The sequence below is a fragment of the Felis catus genome, chromosome E2 (genome assembly GCF_018350175.1).
Source record: "Felis catus isolate Fca126 chromosome E2, F.catus_Fca126_mat1.0, whole genome shotgun sequence".
Taxonomy (NCBI): domain Eukaryota; kingdom Metazoa; phylum Chordata; class Mammalia; order Carnivora; family Felidae; genus Felis; species Felis catus.
In genome coordinates this window covers 8,272,437-8,292,558 of record NC_058382.1, presented here as the reverse complement: position 1 = coordinate 8,292,558, position 20,122 = coordinate 8,272,437, and the positions used below count along the sequence as shown (strand labels likewise).

Below are 20,122 nucleotides of genomic sequence, written 5' to 3'. Positions count from 1 at the left end.
GCCCCTAGTTGCCGAGATACTCTTCTGACTTGGTTAAGTCCTCCCTTCTCCTCTCGCTCCCTCCGGAAACCTGAGTAGTTACTCGAAGGTTCCGGTTGGTGCCGCTGGCACGAGTATAGAGCACGCTTAGTATACACTAGGCATTTCCCAGGGCGGACGATTTACTGCTTATGTCCAGGCTTTGCGTCTCTGCAAGTCTGAATTGAAGGATTAACCACTTCCTCTAGAGATCGGGAAGCTCACTTCCCCAAGTATATTAGCTACTTTTCTTGCTGCGTGTTGAGAGACAATTGAGAAGGGACAACTCCCCTGTCTCCAATTTATAAGGAGAGCAAGTGAGAAATCGGAAGTCAAAGTCCTTCAAATCACCTCAGAAAACGGGAATTTACTACAGCAACGACCACCTACCCCCAGGGACCAAGGCATACATTTCCCACCAGTTTCTAGACATGTAGGCATCTGGACACCTAGACATTTATTTCCCTAGCTCACCCAGGCAAGCTTCCATCCCAGGGGACAAACAAGGGAAGAGGTGCATATCCAATCCCCTAAGTGCCTCCACGGTGTCGGTGTCGGGAACCCTGGCGTCCCTACAAGGCTCTGGACCTTAGGCCCTTCATCCTAAGGTCCCTTTAAATACTTTGTCCCTTACCTGAGTCCCGCCCAGGACAGGTAATCACAAACCCCGCCCCTCTGCCAGAAACCGGGATCCGTCTGATTACAGGGAGAGGGGCACCCCTCCTTTCACTCCCCTCCCCTCTCCCCTATCCCCCATTCACAGCTGGCCTTAGCTGGCCTGGCCCAGGAAGCCCCAATTAAAGAAGAGGGGACAGTCGCTCACAGGTCTGGGCAGGTAAGTGAATGTCCCCTGGAGGCAGAGCCTGGCTTGGAGACCCTGGTCCCCCAGTTCTCTGCCCCTCGGGGACTCAGAAGCTTGGGTCCCCCAGTCCCAGGGGTCCAGGACCCCCACTCCCTTTGCCCCCCTGGATCCAAGAATATACTCTTTGCCTCTCCTGTTCTGGTCTCTCCTGTAATCTTTGATCTCTGTGGGTGGATGTGGTAATGAGCACAGGGAGAGGCAAGTATAGGTGGAAACTACCTGGAAGAAAGGAATCTTGATCATCAACAGACATGTTTAAGAGCACCTACTATGTGCCAAAATTCATGCTGGGCGCTGCAGACCCGGTAGAGAAAAAGATAAGCCCCCTGCTCCAGTCTCTGGAGGCGCACACAGCTTTCACTCAAATCCTGCTTCTGAATCTTGCAAATCGCACGACCTTGGGCAATTCTTTTATCTCTCCGTGCCTCAGTTTCCTCATCTGTAAAACGGGGATAAGAACAGCACTTCTGTGAAAACTAAATGGAGTTGATATAGGTAAACTACCTTGAACTACCCGGCCCAGGATACAGCCTGGGTAAGTGTCTGCTATTATTATTACAAATCATTACAATTTGTGGACCATAGAGTCCAGTCAGGGTGACCTGGCCCCATTCCCCAGGGGCTGAGGCACCTGATGTCTCCACCACGCCCCGTTTCAGGTGTTCGTAAAATATGAGGGGCTCCCCCTCTCTGCTGCTTCTGTACCTGGGATTGACCACCTGCTTGGACACCTCACCCAGTGGGGACCAAGACCCAGGTGAGTGTCTGGGGGAAGAGCCCGTGTCCAGGTGCAGACTCCACCTTCCCCTGACTCAGGAACCCTTGCCTCCAGTCCCCTGCTCCCTGAGCACTCCATAGCTCCCCATCCCCTGAGGTTGAGATTCTTCCATGTCCCCAGTCCCGGGAGCCCCCCATTTCTCTATGTTTCATGTTCTTTGGGTGCAGAAGTCTTCCTGGACTCCCCAGAAGCCCAGAGCTTTCTAAGAAGCCGTAGCCGGATTCCACGAGCCAATCACTGGGACCTGGAGCTCCTCACACCAGGGAACTTGGAACGGGAGTGTCGTGAGGAGCGGTGTTCCTGGGAGGAGGCACGGGAGTATTTTGAGGACAACACTCTGACGGTGAGAGCCCCTCTCCCCAGGCCCTGGGATGTCCTGGCCCCCAACTCCCTCTACCCTGGGTCTCAGAAGTCGGGGCGCGGGCAGGTTGGGGGGATGGACTCTCCCAGCTGATATGCTGTCTTTCCACCTGCTCTATTCTTACCCCTTCAAGGAGCGCTTTTGGGAGAGCTACATCTACAATGGCAAAGGAGGTGAGTGGGGGTGTGGGGGGGGACCCCTCTTGTTCTGTGCAGCTAAGGCACCCCCCTTCCCGTGGAGGTCCGAACCCACACCCCCTGCCCCAAATGTGCCTCCTGCAAATTCCATGCTCCCTGAGTTCCTGGAGGTAGTTATCAAAAGAGTCCCCTCCTTTGAGACTAGAGCCCCTGCCTGAGGAACCTACCACACTTATCTGGAGGAGGCCTCCTGTCCTTAGGAAGGAGGAAGTGCGGGTGGAGAGAGGGGTGACAGCCCAGGGGCCTGTCGGGCTTCAGACTCAGAGGTGCTAACCTCTTTGGAGTGCAGAGCCCCGGCCCCTTTTGCAGCTTGGTTGCTAGGGGGACTGCTCCCTAGCAACAGGGCCTGGCCAAGGCAGGCCGGGCATTGGAAGCCTGTGCATCCTCACCTGCCCAGTCCGCCCACCCCCAACCCTTCCTGTGAGTTCTAAGGACCCACCATGGCTGCAGTCTTGTTGCTAAGGGGGGACTGCTCCTTAGCAACGAGGCCGGGCCAGGCCGGACCAAGGAAGCCTGCAGCACTCACTACCTGGCTGGCTTCCCCTCCCCCACGGGCCCATCCTAGCCTTGGCCTGGTTACTAAGGAGGCCTCCCTAGCAACCACACCTAGCCAGGCTCAGGACCCAAGGCCCACTGCCCAGGGAGGAACCCCCTCCCGGTACCAGATGCCCCACCCCTCCCCGTGGCCTGGTTGCTAGGGTGGATGCCCCTTAGCAACAAGCCCTGGGTCTGCTGGAGTCCTCACACTGGAGCCTGGTTGCTAGGGGAGGTAACTACCTCGCTGCTGGCCTAGTGAGGCCCAGTGGCTTCTTGAATCCACCTGAAACATATCAGAATCTGGAGGGCCTCCCTTCTGGGCGCAGCTCTTCGCTAAGGGGGCTAAAAGCCACCAGGGATTCACTGTTTGAGGAAAGCTCCCCACCCAGTGCTACAGGAAGTCTCCCCAGCAGCAAGACAGAGGAGGGCCTCACAGACCTTTGGAGTTCTCCCTGTGTGCCTGTTTCTCCTCAGAAGCATGGCCTTGGATTGCTAAAGGCCTAGGGTCCTAGCAAAGGGTCCCCCCGAGTTCTAGACACCCAATGATCTATTGCTGGGGGGAGGTCCCTAAATTCCCCCATTGATAAACGGATTTTTCATAGCCCGGTAAATTCAGAAGCCTTCCTGTGGATTTCTTCCTTCAGAGTTGAGGTCTCGTCCCTCAGTGGCCTGGTCGGTAAAGGGACTGCGTTCCAGAGGGGAAGTGTTGTTAGATAAAACACAGGACACCCCCACCCCCATCAGTTAAATTTGAATTTTAAACACACAAGAATAGGGACGCCTGGGTTGCTCAGTCGGTTAAGGGGTTAAGACATCCACCTGGACTCTTGATTTCAGCTCAGGTCATGATCTCACAGTTTGTGCGATCAAGTCCCGTGTCGGGCTCTGCCCTGACAGTTCCGAGCCTGCTTGGGATTCTCTCTGTCCCTCTCTCTCTACCCCTCCCCTGTTCATGCTTTCTCTCTCTCTCAAAATAAATAAATAAACATTAAAAAATGCTCATGAATAAATTTTTTAGTCTAAGTATGTTCTTTTTAAAAATTTTTATTAAAAAATTTTTAAATGTTTTTTATTTTTGAGAGAAAGAGCGTGAGCAGGGGAGGGGCAGAGAGAGAGGGAGACACAGAATCCGAAGCAGGCTCCAGGGTCTGAGCTGTTAGCACAGAGCCTGACATGGGGCTTGAACCCATAAACCATGAGATCATGAACCGAGCCAAAATCAAACGCTCAAACGACTGAGCCACCCAGACACCCCTTTTTAAAACAATTTTTAAGTTTATTTATTTATTTTGAGAGAGAGAGCAAGTGTGGGGTGGGGGGGGGGTAGGCAGAGAGAAGAGAGAGAGAATTTCAAGCAGGCTACACTCTGTCAGCGTGGAGCCAGATTTGGGACTTGAACTGACGAACTGTGAGATCATGACCCGACCCTAAATCAAGAGTCAGATGTTTAAGTGACCGAGCCACCCAGGCACCCCTAGTGTCCTAAATATTACATGGGACATAGTTATATTAAAAAAAATTATTCACTGTATATCTGAAATTAGTATTTAATAGGGTATCATACATTATTATTTGCTAAATCGGGCAATGGTCAGTGTGGGGGCAGCTGAGCTCCCTACCCAGATGGATTTTGTTTAGGAGGGACTCAAGCCACACTGTGTCCAGGGAGGGGCCTCTGTCACCACGGGGATACAGCTGCCATATTTTCTAGTCCTGGATGAAGTTATCGTAGACCCTTTATGGGTTTGATCTCAATGAATTTCACAGCCTGTGGGGGAGGAGTTATTCCCATTTTACAGGGCAGCAGATGGAGGCTTATAGAAATGAGTACGTTCAGTTGCCTGGAGTCACATACCTAGGAAGTGGCCCCAGTTCTGCTTTGCTTCTTGGCCTGTACTCCTCCCTCTGTGGGAAGGCATTGGGTTGTTGAGGTGGGTGACAGCCCCTGACACGGTGCCACCCCCCCCTTCCCCACTGCAGGGCGTGGACGTGTGGATGTAGCAGGCCTGGCGGTGGGGCTGACATCGGGCATCCTGCTCATTGTCCTGGCCAGCTTGGGAGCCTTTTGGTATCTGCACTGCCGACGACGGGGTAGAGGCCAGCAGCCCTGTCCCCAAGAGTAAGGGGGATTCAGAAAGAAGGGGTTTGAGGGCTGGAAAGCAGGGGGAGGAGAGGAAGGAGGAGACGGGTCAAGGATTGGGGCAGGTGGGCACCAGAGGAAAGGTCTGAGAAGACTATCGCATGGAAAGTCAGTCTGTGAGCTTGCGTATGTCCAGTTGCGTGTCTGTCTGTCTGTCTGACAATATCCTCAGTAGCTGGCACACAGTAGGAGCTCATTCAGTATCTGCTGCGTGTCTTCATGGTACCGTATGTATGTGTGACTATCACTCTGTGTGTATCGTGTCTGGCGAGGCTGTTAGCGGTAAGGTCTCTGGGTGTCTGCAGCATGTCAGTTTCCGTGGTGACAGGCTGTCACACATGTTTGTGTGTGCCTTATGAGTTGTCTAGGCATGTGTTTCTCAGTGGCAGGGTCTAAAAAGGTGCTTGAGTGTCAGTCTTGGAAGTATAGTGGGTCTGGGGGTTTTTAGGAAGAGTTTATTATAAGAGGGGCACTGGGAGATTTGTGACTGGGTGTATCTCTGTGTTATGTCTGTATCAGTGTGTGTCTGCCTACCTCTCTGCAGGGCTGTTTTTTTTCTCCATGACTCTCCCTGTGTCTGGAACACATGTATGTCTGTGAATGAGTATGTCTCAGCAGTCGATGTCTGTCTGCCTGTGTTCGTCCGCCTCTCATTCTGAGGTGCTCTTCTGTGTGGCGGGTCAGGTTCAAGGTGACCCTCATTTCCTCTGGTCTTTCTCCCTTCCACCCTCAGAGTCTCTGTGTCCCTAGGTCTTCCCTCCTCCTCCCAAATCTCTCTATCCTGTAGGTCTCTCCTGCTAACAGTGTACTTTCTGTCCCCAGGGCTGAGCTCATTAACCCCCTGAGTCCCCTGGGCAATGTAGGCCCCCCGACGCCCCTGCCTCCACCGCCACCCCCAGGTCTCCCCACCTACGAGCAGGCGCTGGCGGCCTCTGGGGTGCACGACGCACCTCCGCCCCCTTACACCAGGTACTGGGCTGGGCTTCTACCCGGGGGTGGGGCTCAGAGGGGAGGATGCTGCGAGAGGAGGGGCGTGGGCTCAGGGGCGGGACTTGGAATTTTGAGCTTATTATCCGGGGCGAGGCTTGGAGCGCGGGGGCGGGGTCCTATGCAATTGTCTGGGGGCGTGGCCCAGCGTTGTCGGTGTGGAGCCTTACAGGAGGGTGGGTCTTGTACCCAGAGGGTCCGCGATTGGCTGAGACGCCCGCGGGCGGGTCGGAGTGGTCTTAGTTGAGGGGGGAAAAACAGCCGGGTCTTTGACTCCCCATTGTGCCCCTCCCCATGCAGCCTCAGGAGGCCTCGCTGAAGAGCTGTTTCAGAGCTGGTGTTCCCCAGATTCACAGCGGATTCCAGAGCCCCCAGGCCTCTTAAACCACGTAGCTGAGCTTGAGGAGTGGTGGGAGTAGTGGTCGTCCGGCCCGAGGCCTACCCTGGCACACGTGTTTCCGCCAAGTACGGATACACGCGTATCCCCGGCCAACGTGTTCCCTCGTCCCGGGTTACTCGCGGGCCCCCACGCTCTCCTGACGGTGGGGGTACCCGGCAGCCCCGCCCCCCGGGGGTAGGCTTGCGTGGAAACTCGGACCCCGGCGCGTGGGCCCGGTGTACCGACTCGCGTGAGTGAGCAGGTGTGACAAGGCCATCGCCCTCCCGTGCTACGGGCCACACACACGCGCATGTTTTCGTGTGCTCTCCTTGCACGCACACGGGCGCTCTGCAATCCAGGGAAAGGGTGGGGGGCATATTTGCAAGTGTGCTCTTTGGGGTCAGGCTCGCATTGCACCGGGAGACTGGAGTTGTGCTTCTCTCGTAAATTACAATGCTTTTGTAAAAGAGACAAAAAGTGAACGCAAAAAATAAAAAATAAAAATCAAACTGAACTGCATTCCCGGGTGCGTCTGCGCGCGGCGGAGTTGGCTTTCTGTACAAACGCTGCGCCCTACACCCCCAGGCCGTGCTAGCGCTCTGTATCTTTCTCTCTCTCTCGCTCTCTCTCTCTCTCTTTTTTTTTTTTTTTGCATTTGCACGGGATTGTGGGAGGAAGCGGAGCGCAGCCAGACACCCCGCCGCCCGCCCCCCCTTCCCCTCCCCCCTCCCCCAGCCGCCTTGTGCAAAGATGGCTGCACCGTGAGCGCAGAGGAGGAGGAGGCGGCGGCGGCGGCGGCGAGAGAGCGAGCACCCAGCGCCCGCACCCACCCCGGGGCCGCCCGGGACGCCCCCTCCTGAGCGCGCTCCCTCCCTTCTCTCTTGCAAGCGCCGGGGCAAAGGCGGAGACAGCGGGGTCCCTCCTACCCCCCTTTCCCTCCAGGGGGAACCCCCCTTCCCCCCTCCTTGGCTCGGCGGCTGCACCCCCTCCCTTGCCCGCCCCTCCGCCCCTGCCCCCTCCCTCCCCAGCCCGGGGCCTTCCCGGGCCTTCGGCGGCTGCAAAGAAAAAAAGAGAGAGAGAGAGAGAGAGAGAGAGGGGAAAAAAAAAAGCAGCAGCGGAGGGAGCGGCGGCGGAGGAGAGCGCGCGCGCGCCCCCTCCCTCCCTCCCTCCCTCCCCCTCCCCCCAATTTCCACCGCGGCCAATTCATGGACAGGAACTACCCCAGCGCCGGCTTCGGGGACCCGCTCGGCGCCGGGGCGGGATGGAGTTACGAGAGGTCAGCGAAAGCTAGGTAAGGAGCTGAGGGTGGCCTGGAGGAAGGGGCCAAGGGGTGGGGGCCCAGCCCGGCCGGGCCTGGCCCGCCTGGCGAAGCGTGCATCGCAAACTCCCCTCCGGCTTGCAAGGGAGCGGCCTTCCTCGGTTTGCAACAACGCCGCCGCCCCAGTTTGCAAATTGCAAACTCCGCCAAAGCCAGCTCCGGCATGCAAAGGGAGAGATGCAGCGGGAAAATGGGGGTGCAAAACAATTTCGGACGGAAAGGCCCTGGGAAGGTGGGAGGGACTGGCGAAGCAAGGCCTGGATTTCCCCCCATCCTTGGATTCCCGGCTTGCTGATCCCTCCTCCCTGCATCCCGGGCTCTGCTCTTGCATAGGTGGGATGGAAAGGAGAATTAGGACGCAGACCTGGGGGGAGCCCCCCCTCCCGTCCTATTGTTCCGGGACTGCGCGAGGCCGCGCCACTCGGGCCCCCCCCCCCCGAAATTCCGCGCGCAGAGTGGGCACGGGGCCCCGCCCCCTTCCCAAGCTGGGGTTCTGTGTGTGTGTGAGGGGGGGGTCCTGGAATCTGAGACACGCCCCCTTGGGCTCCCCCACCCCCAAAGGCAGAGAATCCTAGTGGATGGCGAGGAGCGGAGTATTTGACCTCTTGAGTCCCAGCCGTGAATTGGGGCCGTTGCATGGGAAGATTCAGATATTTCCCTGGTGTGTGGTTGTGTGCGTGAGCGTGGGCCCTGTTGGTGCTTAGTTGGCACCCTGCTCACCTGCGAATCAGCCCCCTTCCTGCTGTTTATGTCCTGCGTTCACTCTTCACCTGTCCCCAACCCCCCCACCTCTGGGTTTCCCAGCATGGCTGGGCATGACCCCACATGTGTTAGGATTTTCCATTTGGGACTTCTCGCTCTGTATATTTCCTTCCCCACGGGTGAGCTGGATAGTCGTTTGCACACACACCTGGCTTTGCAAGGGCCCATGCATTTGAACCTCAACCCTGCGGGATGGACGTTGTTCATGTTCACACTTGTACCTGGTACTTTCCCCTAGTCCTATCCCCTCCCCACCCCCCATCCCAGCCTTTTGGGGAACAATCTACCTCCTGCTCCTGACTCGGGACCCTATATGAGGTTCAGGGCCATGTGTTCCCACGTGTCTGCATTAGAGTGGGCGTCCGTGTGCACCCCTCAGGTGGGCCCCGGGGCCTTGTGTCGTCCAGGGGATAGTGGGCTCGGTAGGAAGTCCATGCCTTTTGAATTTTCAACTTGGGGCACTTCCCTCTGACTCTTCACCCTCTTCTGTTTGCCTCGTCGTTGTGCATGTCTGTTTGTAAACGTGAGACTATCTGGGCTCTATTTATTGGGGCTTGAGTGGGGAATGTTTCATGGCTCTTTTCATTGGGTACCCCGGTTCCCTTGGTCTTCTTTCCTTTAGGGCCCAAGGTTCCTTAGGGATAACCCCCAGTCAGCTGTAAGATTCCCCCCACACCCCGGGGGATTTGCTGAGTTCCATTCTCCTAGGGTAGCTGCAGAGGACACCCTAACATCTCTCCCTTCCCCCCAGCTTGGTCTATGGCAGCTCCAGGACCTCGCACCCCGAGACCGACATCTTACACCGCCAGGCCTACGCGGCCCCCCACCCACTGCAAAGCTATGCCACCAACCACCACCCAGCAGGTACGGCCCCCGTCCCGCCCCGCCTGGGCTGGCCCTCCCTCCCAGGCAGCTGGTTGGCTGCTGAAAGTTCCACCCCTCCTAATTGGCCGTGCCCTGCGTCCTGGCCCGCCCCTTGCTGCCTCTCCTCTGATTGGTTGCCTCTGAGGCTGCTGGTCCCTGCTCAATTTCACGCTGGATTCGTCCACCCTTGTCTCTGGCCCCGCCTCTTTCGCTCCAATTGGCCCCGTCCCCTCAGCCCCCAAATCCCACCTTCTCTTCCAGGCTTTTCCTCCTGTCTATCCCACCCCAATCCTTTCCCTCTAGGTTTGCCCATCCTCTTGGCTCCTTGGCGCTCTGAATTCGTTCTTCCTGATTCCTTTTCTTTCTGATTGGCTCTAAGTCTTTGGACCTCCCTTTTTTTCCTTGGGTCTGCCCACCACCTTATTCTTTTCCCTGTAGTCCTACCTCTGATGATTCTGATTGGTTTCCTTCTTCCTGGGTGGACTTGCAAGTAGATTACATTATCCAATTTGATCCTTAACTTTCCTGGTTGTCTCCTTCCCTTGTCTCCTCCTTATTTTTTTTTTTTTGGTTTTTGTTTTTTTTCTGGATCCTCCCACTTGAACTCAATCCCTTTAGACCTGCCCTCTTCCTACTAAGTGGCTCCAGTCATGCCATCTTTTCCCCTTCCTTGCTAGAATTGCCCAAATCCTTTTGTGTCTCCCTCCCCCTTCCACCAAGAACTCTGTCCTGTTGTGCCCACTTCCTTTGATTCTGGGTTTTTCTACTCTTTTGTTTACCTTTCCTCTCCTGGGCTCCCTGCCCTTACAATTGGACTACGCTCCATCCTGCTTATTGCTTTCCTTTTTCCCCTTTGTTATCCTCTGCCCTGTCTCCTCAGCTTGGCTGTGTCCGCTTTATCCCCTTGGAATCTATCTCTTTACATTTTCCAACCCTTTTCCCTGACCTGACTTGCTTTTGGCCTCTTCCTTTTCCCTTTCAACTTGGCCTTATACCCCACTTTGCTGACTCTAACCCCCTTGTCCTTGGCCAGGCCTCTCTGGACTCTTCGACACTGGCCTCCACCACGCGGGCTCAGCAGGGCCCGACGCCTCCGTCATGAACCTCATCTCGGCCCTGGAGTCCCGGGGCCCCCAGCCTGGCCCCTCTGCCTCCTCTCTCCTCTCCCAGTTCCGCAGTCCTTCCTGGCAAACAGGTAAGCCCAGCGCCGACCCAGGAGGGCCAGGGTGGGGCTGGCATGTGGTCCGCCCTGACCTGTGGTCTTCTCCGTCATCCCTAGCCATGCACACGCCAGGCCCCACGGAGCTCTTCATTTCGGGCGCCCTGCCGGGTTCCAGCACCTTTCCATCCTCCTCTGCCCTGTCGGCCTACCAGCACCCGGCTTCCTTCGGCAGCCGCCCCTTCCCAGTGCCCTCGTCCCTCAGCCTTCAAGATCCCCCATTCAGTCCCCCAGCTAACGGGCTCCTGTCCCCTCATGATGTGTTGCACCTAAAGCCCTCGCAAGCACCCACGGTGCCATCCTCGCTGGGCTTCGAGCGCCTGGCAGGAGGCGGTGTCCTGGGGCCTGCTGGTCTCGGCCCGGCCCAGACCCCTCCTTACCGCCCTGGCCCCCCTGACCCACCCCCACCCCCCCGCCACCTCCCGACTCAGTTCAACCTGCTGGCTTCCTCTTCCGCTGCTGCCGCTGCCGCCGAGCAATCTTCCCCACAGCTCTACAACTTCTCGGGTGCTGCCCCGGGCCCCCCGCCACCCGAGCGGGCCCTGCCCCGCCAGGACACCGTCATCAAGCACTACCAGCGGCCGGCAAGTGCACAGCCCCCGCCGCCCCCGCCACCAGCCCACGCCCTCCAGCATTACCTGAGCTGTGGAGGCAGCTACTCCTCCATGGGCCACAGGGCTAACCTGGCCTGTAGCCCCCTGGGCGGCGGGGAGCCCTCCCCTGGTGCTGGCGAGCCTAGCAAGGCTGGGCCCAGCGGAGCCACGGCTGGAGCATCGGGCCGGGCTGCAGGCCCAGAGGCGGCTGGAGGAGGTGGGGCTGCGGGTGGCGGTGGAGGTTACCGCCCCATCATTCAGTCGCCCGGTTACAAGACAGGCAAAGGCGGTTATGGAGCAGCTGCGGGTGCTGCCAACAGGCCCCCCCCGCCCCGTTCGACCGCCACGCCCAAATGCCAGAGTCTGGGTGGGCCAGCAGCAGCCTATGCCACTGGGAAGGCCTCTGGGGCTGGCGGGGCCGGGGGCCAAGCCTATTCCCCTGGACAGCCCCAAGGGCTTCTAGGACCCCAGGCCTACGGGCAAGGGTTTGGAGGGGGTCAAGCACAGGACTTGAGCAAAGGCCCTAGCTACTCAGGGGGGCCCCCACAGCCCCCCAGTGGCCCCCCGCCTCCCGGCCTAGCCACGTGTCAGAGCTACTCCCCGGATCAGCTGCAGGGGCAGCTGTATGGGGTTCAGGGTGAGCCATACCCCGGGCCAGCTGCCCATTCCCAGGGGCTGCCCACAGCCAGCCCCTCGCTCAGCTACAGTACTGGCCATTCCCCGGCGCTCTCGGGTCACGGAGGTGGCTGGGGGCCCAGCTCCCTGGGGGGTGGCGGCGAGGCCAGCCCTTCTCACATCATCCGCCCACTGCAGTCACCGCCTGCCCCCGGCCGCCCGCCTGGAGTCGGCTCTCCGGGAGCCCCTGGCAAATACCTGAGTTCCGTCTTGGCCTCGGCCCCTTTCCTGGCGCCTCCGGGAGCCGGCAGCTATTCAGCCGGAGCAGGTGGCTACAAAGGCAAAGGGGATGGCTCGGAGCTGCTGGCTGGCCCCGGCGGGCCTCCTGCCGAGCGCACGGAAGATGAGGAATTCCTCATCCAGCATCTCCTACAGGCACCCAGCCCCCCGCGGACCTCAGGGGCAGACGGCTTGGTGGGTGAAGATGGGGCAGCGGATGCCTCCAAGGGACTTGGGGGGAGTGGTGGGGCCGGGGGTCCACCGGGCACACCCTACGAGCTGGCCAAGGAAGACCCCCAGAGGTATCACCTGCAGAGTGTCATCCGGACGAGTGCCAGCCTCGACGAGGGTGCCACAGCAGCCCTGGAGCTGGGCCTGGGGAGGCTGAAGGAGAAGAAGAAAGGGCCGGAACGAGGTGGCGAGACACCCGAGGGGCTGGCCACCTCAGTGGTCCACTATGGGGCAGGTGCCAAGGAGCTGGGGGCCTTTCTCCAAAAGAGCCCGCCGCCCCCACCTCCCACGGCTCAGCCTGCCCAGCCCACACCCCACGGCCTCCTCCTGGAGGCCGGGGGCCCTGACCTCCCACTGGTGCTGCCTCCGCCTCCCCCACCACAACTGCTCCCTTCTGTCCTTAGCCACGCCCCCAGCCCCTCTCCCAGTGCCCCCAAGGTTGGCGTTCATCTCCTTGAGCCAGCCACCCGTGATGGGGCGCCCCAGGCGCCCCCGCCGCCGCCCCCACCTCCGCCACCCATGCCCCTCCAGCTTGAGGCCCACCTCCGAAGCCACGGCCTGGAGCCTGGTGCCCCCAGCCCCCGCCTGCGACCCGAGGAGAGTCTGGAGCCCCCAGGCGCTATGCAGGAGTTGCTTGGGGCCCTGGAGCCACTGCCCCCAGGGCCTGGTGACACTGGCGTAGGCCCACCTAATACCGAGGGCAAGGATCCCTCAGGCGCCTACCGCAGCCCCAGCCCGCAAGGCACAAAGGCCCCCCGCTTTGTGCCACTCACGTCCATCTGTTTTCCTGACTCCTTGCTCCAAGACGAGGAGCGCAGCTTCTTCCCCACCATGGAGGAGATGTTCGGCGGAGGGGCGGCAGACGACTATGGCAAGGCCGGGCCGCCTGAGGACGAGGGTGACCCCAAGGCGGGGACTGGGCCGCCTCCGGGCCCCCCTGCCTATGATCCCTATGGGCCCTACTGCCCTAGCCGGGCGTCTGGAGCTGGGCCTGAGACGCCGGGCCTGGGCCTGGACCCCAACAAACCGCCTGAGCTGCCCTCCACGGTCAATGCCGAGCCTCTGGGCCTGATCCAGAGTGGGCCACACCAGGCGGCCCCGCCACCCCCGCCTCCCCCTCCACCGCCGCCACCTGCCTCCGAGCCCAAGGGAGGCTTGACCTCACCCATCTTCTGCTCTACCAAGCCAAAGAAGCTGCTCAAGACGTCCTCCTTCCACCTGCTACGGCGCCGCGACCCGCCCTTCCAGACGCCCAAGAAGTTGTACGCCCAGGAGTACGAGTTTGAGGCGGATGAGGACAAGGCCGATGTGCCCGCTGATATCCGCCTCAACCCTCGGCGCCTGCCCGACCTGGTGTCCAGCTGCCGTTCCCGCCCGGCCCTTTCACCCCTGGGTGACATCGACTTCTGTCCACCCAACCCAGGCCCCGATGGTCCCAGGCGCCGTGGCCGCAAGCCGACAAAGGCCAAGCGTGATGGCCCACCCCGGCCCCGGGGTAGGCCCCGGATCCGCCCGCTGGAGGTCCCCACCACTGCTGGGCCAGCCTCAGCCTCCACACCCACTGATGGAGCCAAGAAACCTCGGGGCCGGGGCCGTGGTCGGGGCAGGAAGGCCGAGGAGGTAGGGGGCACACGGCTGGAGCCCCTGAAGCCACTTAAGGTGAGGGGGACTGGGGTCTGGATGGCTTAAGTTTTCAAGAGAGCGGAGGGTTGGGGCCACGGTTGAGGTTCTGGGGCGTGATGGGGGCTGTGGTTTACGTTCCTGAAACTTGTGAGGAAATGAATCTCTGGGCTGGGATTCCAGGCTTCCACTGTTGGAGGGATCTGAGAATTGACACTTTGGGGTCTGGAGGGAGGGAGGTACAGGGTATTGGAGCTTAGGTTCTTAGGTGCTAGGTCTTAAAGGACCGGCGATTGGGGGTTCCTAGATTCCTGCGTCTTGGGGGTGCGGGTGGAGGGTCTGGAGATTGGGTTCCTGGGCTGTAAGCAAAGGAAGATCAGGGAGCATCGAGGGAGGAACTCCAGTCCTGTTCTGGAATCAGAAGGGGTCTGTGGGCTTGAATTCTAGAGTTCTACAGGCTGAGAGTGGGAATTTGACCTGGGTCTTAAGTGAGGGTTGGGGGCCTGCGCTCCTGCTTCTGATGGGGGAGGGGACTTGGGGCCCCAGATCCGTGGGTCCTGACTCCCCATCGCCCCAATGTCTAGATCAAGCTGTCTGTGCCCAAGGCCGGTGAGGGTCTGGGAGCCTCGTCAGGCGACGCTGTATCCGGCGCTGACCACAACAGCCTGGACTCCAGCCTGACTCGGGAGAAGATTGAGGCCAAGATCAAGGAGGTGGAAGAGAAGCAGCCAGAGATGAAGTCCGGCTTCATGGCCTCCTTCCTGGACTTCCTCAAGTCAGGCAAGCGTCATCCGCCACTCTATCAGGCCGGCCTGACGCCCCCACTCAGCCCCCCCAAGAGCGTGCCGCCCTCTGTGCCGGCCCGGGGCCTGCAGCCCCAGCCCCCTGCCGCCCCCACTGTGCCACACCCCCCGCCTGCCGGCGCCTTCGGGCTGGGGGGCGCACTGGAGGCGGCCGAGAGCGAGGGGCTGGGGCTGGGCTGCCCTTCGCCCTGCAAACGGCTGGACGAGGAGCTGAAGCGCAACCTGGAGACACTGCCCTCCTTCTCCTCGGACGAAGAAGACTCTGTGGCCAAGAACCGGGACCTGCAGGAGAGCATCTCCTCAGCCATCTCCGCTCTTGATGACCCACCCCTCGCTGGGCCTAAGGACACTTCCACCCCAGATGTGCCCTCCTTGGCAACTGAGGCTTCAATGCCAGGGCCTCCCCCACTCCCGGGGCTCCCTAGCAGCAATGGCACACCCGGTGAGCTCGGGGATGATGGTTTGGGGGCGGGAAGGGGCTTTCCTGTTGTTCAGGTCACAGGGTACAGTTGTGCAGGTTGTGCACTGTTTAAGGGACATTGTTCACGTAGATGAAGTAGATTCTCTTGTTTATGAAAGTAACTTGTTAATTGAGGGCAAACAGGTGTTTTTAGTAAGAAAGGTAGCATTTTCTAATTTGCCCACAGATGCTAAGTGGGCTAAAGGGCCCCAAGGTGGGCACTGGAGAATGTGGGAAATGGGGCAGGTTGTAAGTGATAGGGACAGGTGGGTGACAGGGTACTGAGAGAGCTTTTAAAACTGGTGAGGATATGGGATCTGAGAAGGAGCTGGGATTTAGAGATGTATGGCAAAGGACAGAAAGGTATCTGGGGGTAGGAAGAGACTTGGGGAGGGTAGTTGAAAGAGACTGGAACATTGACTAGTTGGGTCTCATGGAGGGGGGGGCAGGAGGGAAAGGCTGGGGGTATGGCAGGGTCTGGATGGTGTTCTGTCCTGAGAGAGGCTTTGGGCAAATTTTAAGGTGCTTCACTGGAGAGGGAATGAAGGCATTGATTCGGAGGAAGGCAGCGGGGGCAGTTAATGAGGGTTCGAGGGTTCAGAGGTGTCCTAGGGAAGGGGGAGCACTTCTAGGGGGTTGCAGAAGAGTGGGAAATGGAGAGGGAGGCTGAAGGGAGGCTGAAGGGCAGAGGTGAGAAGAAATGCCGGGGGCTTCTGAACAGAGTGTCAGGGTTCGCTGAAATGGGAACGAGTATTGGGGTTCAAGAACCTTGGAAGGCTCATAGCCCAGGACACGGCTTGAGAGGAAGCAGTTTTAGGCATCAGGAGGGATTTTAAGGCAGTAGAGGGGGCCGTTAGAAAAGCCCTTGGAGAGTTCAGTGGGAAGTAGAGGGCACTGATGATCTTGAGAGTAGAGAGCAGTCTGAGGGAAGGGCAGGGAGAGCTTGGGGGGGAGGAGGACAAGACCCCCTGAGCAGGAAATGAGGAGGAAGAGGTGCAGAGTGAATGCTTGGGGAATTGGGACGGAAGGTGGAAGATGGGAGGTGAAAGCCAGCAAGGGCTTTGAGGCAACTGAGCGGTGTTTTTGGACTCAGATGGGCATGAGGCGTGGGAAATGGGTTTCAGGGGCTCAGAAGGTCCTCTGGAGCTGGGAAGGGGGTCTCCTGGAGGGACTTTGACCTAGCAGAAGGGCTTTGGGGGAGTTGAACTGTGGGCATTGGAAGGGACGTTCCGGAACAAGAGAAGAGGTGCAAGGGCTGGTGAATGGCATTTGGGAACCAGGAGCCACGTCAGGGCAGGGCAAGGAGCTTTGGAGGGACTTGGGGTGAGGGCAAGGGGGAGATGGACTGGGGTTGGAGACCGTTGAAGGATGAGGAAGGGTCTGTGGTGAGACAAGAGAGGACTGATTTTTTGTTTTTTAATATTTATGTGTTTAGAGTGTATGTGCAGGCAAGCAAGGGTGTGGGGGCAAAGAGAGAGAAGGAGAGAGAATCCAGCAGGCTCTGCAATGTCAGCACAGAGCCCGGTGCAAGGCTCGATCCCATGAACTGTGAGATCCTGACCTGAGCGGAAATCAGGAGTCAGATACTTAACTGACTGAGCCACCCACGCGTCCCCAGAGAGGACTGGTTTTAATGGGGAGTGGGGGCGGGGCGGGGTGGGGGCATTGAGTAATGCTACAATATAAGGGACAGAAGGGGAGAGTATTTAGAGACTGGGAAGAGGGGTGGGGACAGAGCACCACGTTTGGGTGGGAAGGGTTATTAGGACACTGGAGAGAGAAGTTAAGGGAATAGTCTTCCTTTGGCCTCCTCAGGCAGAGGTGGGTATTAAAAGTCCCAGAGCGGGGCGCCTGGGTGGCTCAGTCCGTTAAGCGTCCAACTTCGGCTCAGGTCATGATCTCACAGCTCATGAGTTCGAGGCCCTGCATTGGGCTCTGTGCTGACAGCTTAGAGCCGGGACGGAGCCTGCTTGGCATTCTGTGTCTCCCTCTCTCTGCCCCTCCCCCACTCGCCCGCGCACGTGCCCTCTCTCTCTCTCTCTCTCTCTCTCTCTCAAAAATAAATAAAAAATCATTCAAAAATAAATAGAAGTCCAGGAGGGGAAGGGCACCTGACTGGCTCAGTCTGTGGAGCAGGAGACTCTTGATCTCAGGGTTGTGGGTTCCAGTCTCATCTCGGGTGTAGAGATTACATAAAAATAAAATCTGGAAAAAAAATAAGGAAAGTCGGGGAGGGGACAGGCGACAGGTAAGCAGCCTCAGGAGCCCTGATTAGGAGGAAGGTCAAGAGCAGAAGAATAAGAAGTGGAGGTGAGCGGGATTTGCAGCAGAGATGGGTGTTAGGGTGCTCGGTGGAGAACGGTCACCGTTGATCAGGAGGGATGTGGGGGTGCACAGCAGGAAGGGGGCTGGCTGTGTTGGGACGCCGGAGAGGAGGGTAGGGGCTGATACTGATTGACAGTGACAGCGGCCTTGAGGGACCTGCGCGGTGAGGGCCGAGGGGGCCTCGCGGTGCCGGTGGGTGCCGTAGTCCGCCCTGACGCCCCTCTCGCCCCCAGAGCCCCCGCTGCTGGAGGAGAAGCCCCCGCCCTCGCCGCCCCCCGCCCCGACGCCGCAGCCACCGCCGCCGCCACCCCCACCGCCGGCCCTGCCCTCGCCGCCCCCGCTGGTGGCCCCCGCGCCCAGCTCGCCGCCCGCCCCGCCGCCCCTGCCCTCGCCGCCCGCCCCGCCCCCGCCCCCGCCGGCCGCCCCCGCGCCGGAGGAGCCCCCTGCCCCGTCCCCCGAGGAGCCCGAGCCTCCGGACGCCCGGCCCCTGCACTTGGCCAAGAAGCAGGAGACGGCAGCCGTGTGCGGGGAGACGGACGAGGAGGCGGGCGAGAGCGGCGGGGAGGGCATCTTCCGGGAGCGCGACGAGTTCGTCATCCGCGCCGAGGACATCCCTTCCCTCAAGGTGAGTCCCCGGCATGGCACGCTGGGCCCGGGGGTTTGGTCGCTCAGCGGCTATGGAATGCCTGCCGGGTGACAGGCCCCGAAACCACAGGCCGATGGGGCCAGAACATCCAGAGGACATGCGGGGCTCTGAGATGCGGGGGGCGTGTGTGTCCCATAAAGGCGAGCGATGGTTAACATTTATTGCAGGTATTGTGGGGGCTGGGGTTCCAGGAGGCAGGTCCTGGTCTCATGAAGCTTCTAATTTAATGGCACAAGCCAAGAGAGTGGTGACTTGGCGAGGTATGCCGTGTTGGTGGACGCGTGTGGAATCGACAGAATATAACTGTGAATGCGCGCGCACTCCGAGGTAGTCTGTAAATTGAGTAGCCAATGATTTGGGAGCGTGAGGCCACATCTTAAACACTTTATGCAGATCGCCACATTCACTGCTCCCAGTTACGCTACTCCAGAGGTTGGCGAACTGGCCTGGATGGGCCAAGTGCAGCCCACGACCTCTTTCTATAAATAACGTTTCATTGGCACCCAGCCATGCCCAGACGTTTCCATATCCTCTAGCGCCAGTATCGTGGCGGGGTGAGATGGTTGAGGCAGAAGCTAGCTGACCCACAAAGCCAAGAATCTTTCTTTCCTGCTCCATGACAGAAAAAGTTTGCCCATCTCTGCTCCACTCGGTTCATGGGACAGATAGGTTTGGACCAGAGGATTAATAGCAGGGGTGCTCGGTGGGTAGGTGACTTCAGGCACTCATGCGGCGTGCGTCTCCCAGAACAGGAGACTGAGCAAGTGCTTGGTGGGTCAGCAAGCCATGGTTCCCTTGATGGTGACCCTGAAGACTAAGCTCCTTCTTCGGACTGGGTATTGATTACGGGGCCAGGAACACGTGTGGCCCTTGACGTACGTCACCGCGTTTAATTTAATCTCGGGTGTTGTTTCTTCAGACGGAGACGTTGCGGGATGAATTAATTATAAGGTTAATAACTCGTGTTATGCTTTATTATCTCGTGTACTTTGGGAGATGAACTTAATGTGTTATTTACAGTCTTATCTTTATTTTTATTTATTTTATTTTATTTTTCAAGTTTTTTTTCTTTTAGTATGAAATTTATTGTCAAATTGGTTTCCATACGACACCCAGTGCTCATCCCAAAAGGTGCCCTCCTCAGTACCTGTCACCCACCCTCCCCTCCCCCCACCCCCCATCAACCCTCAGTTTGTTCTCAGTTTTTAGGAGTCTCTTAGGCTTTGGCTCCCTCCCTCTCTAACCATTTTTTTCCCCTTCCCCTCCCCCATGGTCTTCTGTTAAGTTTCTCAGGATCCACATAGGAGTGAAAACATATGGAATCTGTCCTTCTCTATATGACTTATTTCACTTAGCATAATGCTCTCCAGTTCCATCCACGTTGATACAAAAGGCCAGATTTCATTTCTTTCTCATTGCCACGTAGTATTCCATTGTGTATATAAACCACAATTTCTTTATCCGTTCGTCAGTTGGTGGACATTTAGGCTCTTTCCATAATTTAGCTATTGTTGGGAGTGTAGTCTTATTTTTAGTTGTTTTTTTTTTAAAGTTATTTTAAGAGAGCACGAGTGGGGGAGGGGAGAGAGAGGGGAGAGAGAGAGAGAGAGAGAGAGAGAGAGAGAGAGAGAGAGAGAGAGAATCTCAAGCAGACTCCATGATGTCAGCACAGAGCCCAACGAGGGGCTTGATCTCACAAACCCCGGATCAAGACCTGAGCCGAAATCGAGAGTCAGACGCAGGGGCACCTGGGTGGCTCAGTCATTTAGCATCTGACTTCGGCTCAGGTCATGACCTCATGGTTTGTGAGTTTGAGTCCACATTGGGTGAGCCCCCCATTTCTCTCTCTCTTTCTCTCTCCCTCTGTCCCTCCTGGGATTCTCTCTCTCTCTCTCTCTCTCTCTCTGCCCCTAGCTCACTTGAGCCCTCTCTCTGAAAAAAAAAAAGAAAGGTCAGACGCTTAACCCACTGAACCACTCAGGTGCTCCCACAGAATTTAGTTTGATCTTTTTTTCTTAATTGTGGTAGCCTGTATATACCATGACATTTGTCGTTCTAACCATTTTTTTTTAAAATTTTTTTTTTAACGTTTATTTATTTTTGAGACAGAGAGAGACAGAGCATGAAC

General features: G+C 58.1%; 2 protein-coding genes and 1 long non-coding RNA gene across 4 annotated transcripts in view; 2 read left to right on the top strand and 1 right to left on the bottom strand.

Moving 5' to 3' along the window:
- Positions 1 to 8: 8 nt before the first annotated feature.
- PRRG2 (proline rich and Gla domain 2) lies at positions 9 to 6,778 on the top strand. Of its 2 annotated transcripts, XM_003997505.5 has the most exons (9): positions 9 to 32; positions 782 to 853; positions 1,311 to 1,415; positions 1,540 to 1,637; positions 1,826 to 2,001; positions 2,153 to 2,192; positions 4,734 to 4,872; positions 5,716 to 5,862; positions 6,181 to 6,778. In XM_003997505.5, exons 4-9 carry the CDS (start codon positions 1,553 to 1,555, stop codon positions 6,197 to 6,199), a joined length of 606 nt encoding a protein of 201 aa, XP_003997554.1. In that variant the 5' UTR covers positions 9 to 32; positions 782 to 853; positions 1,311 to 1,415; positions 1,540 to 1,552; the 3' UTR covers positions 6,200 to 6,778. The 2 variants fall into 2 exon arrangements, with proteins under 2 accessions (XP_003997554.1, XP_019674773.1); XM_019819214.3 differs by lacking the exons at positions 9 to 32; positions 1,311 to 1,415 and having other exon boundaries at positions 107 to 853.
- On the bottom strand, positions 831 to 6,215 carry LOC123382259. The gene is made up of 3 exons (XR_006590359.1): positions 5,807 to 6,215; positions 4,609 to 4,658; positions 831 to 1,319 (listed from the first exon to the last, which is right to left on the bottom strand). It is a non-coding gene; the product is annotated as an uncharacterized LOC123382259 (long non-coding RNA).
- Positions 6,779 to 7,395: 617 nt separating the features above from the next.
- PRR12 (proline rich 12) overlaps positions 7,396 to 20,122 on the top strand; it is a 28,157-nt gene continuing 15,430 nt past the window's right edge. The window contains exons 1-6 of the mRNA XM_023246139.2: positions 7,396 to 7,550; positions 9,091 to 9,203; positions 10,237 to 10,398; positions 10,483 to 13,799; positions 14,345 to 15,005; positions 17,582 to 17,973. Coding sequence (XP_023101907.2) covers positions 7,465 to 7,550; positions 9,091 to 9,203; positions 10,237 to 10,398; positions 10,483 to 13,799; positions 14,345 to 15,005; positions 17,582 to 17,973 — 4,731 coding nt within the window. The 5' untranslated portion in view covers positions 7,396 to 7,464. The remainder of the gene's footprint in view (positions 7,551 to 9,090; positions 9,204 to 10,236; positions 10,399 to 10,482; positions 13,800 to 14,344; positions 15,006 to 17,581; positions 17,974 to 20,122) is intronic.

Coding starts and splice junctions, on each gene's coding strand:
- PRRG2 (XM_003997505.5), top strand. CDS start 1,553: ATGAGGGGCTCCCCCTCTCTGCTGCTTCTGTACCTGGGATTGACCACC. Junction 2,002..2,152: donor TTGAGGACAACACTCTGACG/GTGAGAGCCCCT, acceptor TACCCCTTCAAG/GAGCGCTTTTGGGAGAGCTA. Junction 4,873..5,715: donor CAGCAGCCCTGTCCCCAAGA/GTAAGGGGGATT, acceptor TTCTGTCCCCAG/GGCTGAGCTCATTAACCCCC.